The sequence below is a fragment of the Arachis ipaensis genome, chromosome B03 (genome assembly GCF_000816755.2).
Source record: "Arachis ipaensis cultivar K30076 chromosome B03, Araip1.1, whole genome shotgun sequence".
Classification (NCBI taxonomy): domain Eukaryota; kingdom Viridiplantae; phylum Streptophyta; class Magnoliopsida; order Fabales; family Fabaceae; genus Arachis; species Arachis ipaensis.
In genome coordinates this window covers 135081803-135087277 of record NC_029787.2, presented here as the reverse complement: position 1 = coordinate 135087277, position 5475 = coordinate 135081803, and the positions used below count along the sequence as shown (strand labels likewise).

General features: G+C 33.9%; 1 protein-coding gene across 1 annotated transcript; it reads left to right on the top strand.

Moving 5' to 3' along the window:
* Positions 1632-5336, top strand: LOC107632205 (IQ domain-containing protein IQM2). Its single transcript, XM_016335905.2, has 9 exons — positions 1632-1876; positions 2383-2889; positions 2977-3091; positions 3202-3267; positions 3370-3458; positions 3553-3640; positions 3750-3989; positions 4082-4183; positions 4297-5336. Exons 2-9 carry the CDS (start codon positions 2408-2410, stop codon positions 5113-5115), a joined length of 2001 nt encoding a protein of 666 aa, XP_016191391.1. The 5' UTR covers positions 1632-1876; positions 2383-2407; the 3' UTR covers positions 5116-5336.

The window sequence follows — 5475 nt, the reverse complement described above, 5'->3', positions numbered from 1 at the left end:
TAAAGAGCCACTATAAGTTCTTTATATATATATATATTGGAAAAGTATCCAACAAGATTTTTGAACAATGTGTAAATAATGTGAATTAATAAAGTTTAAAGACTAAATTCAATTAGTAGCATTAAATTAGGGTGTAGTGTATTTTCATTTGATTGGTGGTTGTTCATGTTGTTCAAAATTTTCATTGTTCCCCTAACATTCTATATATATTTGTGTGGGGGTCATTGTTCCTATTGAGTTTTTAAAAAACAATAACGAGTATATATGTGTAGATAATTGTCCTATTGTAATAATTTATTTGCTGTCATACTTAGAAAAAAAAATTATGTGCAATTTACGGATATGCTTGATCACCTTTGGCAATTATTTGGAAAAAGCAATATTTTCGGATTGCTATCAAAAAGACATTTTGTTATTACGAGCCAATAATAAAATAGTATGGTGTCTGTGGGACATTTTAATATTTTATTATGAGAATGCCACAAGAAGCTTCCGATTCTTTAAGCTTTCACATACATTATATATTCTCAATATTTTTAGTTTGACTATACTTTAATTTGTATGCTTATACTATATTAACTAGTTGTATTTGGAGGTACATTAACTAATTATACATAGCGAATTGAAATTTAGATGAATGTATATGGATGTATATATAATATAAAATATTTGCAACAATTTTCGTCAGCGATTAAAATAAAATAAGTAGTTAGAAGCTTACTTGGAGGTTAAACTATACGGTACGAGAAGTGTCTCTTTGATGATCTAAGCAATTGCGAAATGTTGTTGATTTTGATAAGGTCAATTCAATTCTCACTTTGATATATATTGTTCTCAATGGATTGCACTTTACTCCAAGACTTTGTCATGAAAATGACCCTTCTTAATTACATAATTAAATGGATATAAAACTCAAGGATTATTTCCTAGAAAATTATACTCAACTTTATTTTTGGTGTCTTACATACTTCGTTGGAGGTTTATGTATGCATACGTGAGAGATGATGAGTAATGTAGCAATTAAGTCAAAATCATGGAATTTTTCTTTTAAATAATTGTATACTGATATTTTGCTGTTCATTTTTTTTTTAGTTGTTATTTTTTGTGTTATTTTAATTTCTCTAAAAAAACAAAATTTATATTGGTACTATGCTATATATAGTCTGTTAGGATTTGAAATTATATTTTAAGAAATGGTTATCCGAAAATTATTTTTCCTTTAATATTTAATAGAACTTATTTGTTTAGAATTCAAAATCCATATGAATATATTTTAGGTTTTTGATAATTATTTTATTTTTGGGTGTGGTGGATAAAACCCTATTAAAATATGGGTGTAAATAATTATATGTTTACTCAAGAATAATTTTACAAAATTTATAACAAATACAATAAAAATTCAATTTTGATTCGGTAAAATAATTTTAAATGTTCATCAAATTATATAATATCACGTCGGTAAAAATAATCATTTTTTATATTAATTACGTAAATAATAATTCAAAAGAACTAATTATGATTAAAAGATTGTGTAAAAAATTTAAAAAAAAAATGATATGTGTGTGTGTGAGTCTAAGTTGTTGGTTCCACGTGGTTGGAAACTCTGTCTCACTCTCTCTCTCTCAACCTTTTCACTCTCTCTGTCTCTCTCTCTCTTCATTTTCTTGCTCCCAGCATAGTATATATATCTCAAATTGAGTGTGTAGCCGACGATACCATCTCATCTTCATTTGCAACTCAAAGCTAACAGCAGTTACCATTATTCCTTAGGAATCTTATCTCACCTTTCAACGCTTTTTTTCATTTCTTACCTTATAATACACTTCCAGATTCTTTACCTCCATTCTTCGTTTTTCTGTGCCACAGAATCTTAAAGGTACTCCAATGCACCTCATCAATTCTCTCTCTTGTTCTTCATTGTTCTGGCGTTTGGGATATGAGAATCTTTCTTGCTCCTTGTTTTTCTTTTGAGATCCATGGGCTTCCTTAGCTGCTTTAGTCTTTCATTCTATCTTGTTTTCTTGAATCGGAAGGTTTGGTTGTTGGTGTATTTGGAATGAAATGGCCAAATGGGGTTTCCTTGTTTTTATTTCACTTTCAGCTTATCCTTTCATTGATATAAATATTGGATTTTTTTTGAAAGAAAATATTGGGTTTGGTTAAAAATGGAAGCTTTTGATTTTGGGGTTTGCGGATCCGTGAACATTTCTGTCTGTTTTATAGCAGCAGAATATGAGTTCCTTTTCTATCAGTTTGAAAAATGCTAATAAATAGAATGTGTATTGCTATGTGACTGGATTTGCATTCCATAAATTTTGACACATGAAAAATGCAGCATCTTGTATGGTTAATATTAATATTGATTTCTTTTGTGGTTTTCAGGACCACAGATTGGTTTTGTTGTCTTATGGGGATATCTTTTTCCTTCTCATGTCCATTTGCCAAGTACAATGATGTCGAAGATGGATTAGATTCTATGGTTGTAAAATCCATTGACTTTGGCAATGACGAAATCAAGACTCTAGTAAGATCAGTGAGTTTCAACAACAGAGATTCAGAACCAACCATCCTTAAATCCCAAGGTTCAGGGAAGATGACAGTAGAGAAGTCTGTAAGCTTCAAGCGAAAAGATTTCAGTAGTGTGATCTCAGACAATGCTCTTGAGTTTGATAAAGAGAATGAATCATTTGTCTCAAAGATTAGCAAAAAGATTAAAGACACAGATGATGAATCTCCTAGGCTAGAATGTGAAGCAGAAACAATCCAATCAGCACTTTTGAATCCACACAATCCTAAACACATGGCTGCACTTAAATTACAGAAAGTTTACAAGAGCTTTCGCACTAGAAGAAAGCTCGCGGATTGCGCGATTCTTGTTGAACAAAGCTGGTACTAGTTTGTTGGCTTGAGAGCCTCTTTTGTTCTTGTCAAAACTCAATCTGTTTCTAACATGTTTTTGTTTGATCTTTTGAATAGGTGGAAGCTTTTAGATTTCGCCGAACTCAAGCGCAGCTCGATATCTTTCTTTGACATTGAGAAACATGAAACTGCCATTTCGCGTTGGTCTAGAGCTAGAACCAGAGCTGCCAAGGTATTGTTAACATTATTATGCCTTAAGAGTTTGATTTATTTTAGTTGATCTTATAAGTTCCAACTTTAAGGCCTTAAGAAACTATATTAAACATCTCTTTGTCATTTCAGGTTGGAAAAGGTTTATCAAAAGATGATAAAGCTCAAAAGCTTGCTCTACAACACTGGCTTGAAGCGGTTAGTTCAACAACTGTACTAGTACTTTATCTTGAGCCAAATTGGTTTGGCAGTCAATGATCGGTTATTATGTTACTGACCAATTTTTGTTTGGTAAAACAGATTGACCCGCGCCATCGCTATGGACACAATTTGCACTTCTATTATGATAAATGGCTTCAGTGCCAAGGCAGAGAACCCTTCTTCTACTGGTAATATTCTTTGTAAAATAGTTTCCTTTGTTACAATTTTTGGCTAGTTTTAGACAATGGAGTTTGAGATTAAGCTTCTGATTTGAAATTGCAGGCTTGACATTGGAGAAGGAAGAGAAGTAAATCTCGAGAAGTGCCCGCGTACTAAACTTCAAACTCAGTGTATCAAATATCTTGGTCCGGTAAGATTTCCTTCATTTATATGGGAACATTAAACTTAGTAGATATATTTACTTGAGTCACCATTGATTTTCATGATGATTCATTATTTTTCATTGCTGTGTCTTCCAGATGGAAAGGTTGGCTTATGAAGTTGTTGTAGAGGATGGAAAGTTCTTCTACAAACAATCCGGAGAGCTCCTTGACACGACCGAATCAGATGCACATGCCAAGTGGATTTTTGTCCTTAGCACATCTAAGTTGCTGTATGTTGGCAAGAAAAAGAAAGGTTCATTTCAACATTCTAGCTTCTTGGCTGGAGGAGCTACATCTTCTGCTGGCCGTCTGGTTGTCGAACATGGCGTCTTGAAGGTACGAATCTTGCAGAAAGTTTCAAAGTTTTGTTATTTTTGCCAAGTTTCGGTTGCCTTCGATGGCTAATGAATATTGTTTTGTTTCAACAGGCAGTTTGGCCTCATAGTGGTCACTATCGTCCGACAGAAGAGAACTTTCAGGAGTTTATTTTATTCTTGCAAGAGAACAATGTGAACCTCTCTGATGTCAAGGTATCAAAATTTGAAACAAAGCAGTGATTACCAATTTGTGATAGTAAAGATCTGTTTTCAAGAAGCTGGAAAAAACAAACATATTCTGAATGAAATTGCTTTTCTATGTGCAGATGGCTCCAGTTGGCGAGGCTGATGAATTATTTTCAGTAAGAAGCATGGGACATCTCAGAAGCCACTCGTCCGAAGAGGACTTCACCGAGAACATCAGTGGCTTGGAGACCGAAGAGAGCATCGTCCAAGACTCAATCGAAAAGCATGAAAATTTGATGGAAACCAAGGATGCTTCTGCATTGACAACACCTCGCTCAAGGCAATTCCAGATTCTTGGAAGAGAACTATCCAGTCTTCAAATACCGAAAAGGGGAATTGAAGGACTAGAAAGTGAGGAAGGAAACGTTGCAAAAAGTATCAAGAGTTTTGAACCGGTGTCTCCTACAGCTGATCAAGAAACAGAACCATTTGCATCAGAGCTAGACCACCAAACTCCTAAGCAAAATGTGAGTGACAAAAAGGATGGTGAGAGTGATGAAGAAACAGTTCCAGAAGAGTCAATACTCAAGAGAATCAACTCACACAAAGGGATGAAATCCTACCAACTTGGTAAGCAGTTATCCTGCAAATGGACAACTGGAGCCGGACCTCGAATCGGCTGTGTGAGGGACTACCCGAGTGAACTCCAGTTTCGCGCTTTGGAGCAAGTTAACCTGTCCCCAAGAAGCGCTGCCCGGACCAAGTCGCCTTTAGCTCAAAGAACCACCTCCGGTTTGAGTCCTAGTGTTTCTTCTATCGCAAGTTTGTGTGGCGATACATCAGCAGAAACACAATTTGAATATATGAACATGTCTCAAAGAAGTGACCATAATTCAAGATCAGAGTTCTCCCCACTGATCAGAGGAACATCAGTGATACCAGTTATTCATATGTCATGAGTGAATAGAATTACCATTTGATTTATTCTTTTCTGTTGTGAATAGGTAACAAAAGTATACAAGTTTTTAGTATACAAATTTTTCTGATGTTGTTTATGTTAATTCACATAGCCATTCTTTTTTCACTCATTTATAATGTAGGGTGGAAATTGTAAAATTTTATCAAGGGTCTATTTTGCACCCGTAAATTAATACAAACAAATATTCAATCACTGTTCTTAGAATTGGAAGCATGTTTTGCCGTGTATAAGATTTCAGACCATGATAGTATTAGTAACTTCAACGTTAAGGTTGTTGGAAATAAATAGTATTACCATGTGTTAAATAATTTGTTATTTTTATTATTTTAAAAGATTAATA

Excerpts from the sequence above, each read along its gene's own strand:
- LOC107632205 (XM_016335905.2), top strand. The coding sequence starts at position 2,408 with ATGGGGATATCTTTTTCCTTCTCATGTCCATTTGCCAAGTACAATGAT. Across the intron at positions 3,459-3,552 it reads AGAGAACCCTTCTTCTACTG|GCTTGACATTGGAGAAGGAA; the intron begins GTAATATTCTTT and ends TTGAAATTGCAG. Across the intron at positions 3,641-3,749 it reads GTATCAAATATCTTGGTCCG|ATGGAAAGGTTGGCTTATGA; the intron begins GTAAGATTTCCT and ends TGTGTCTTCCAG.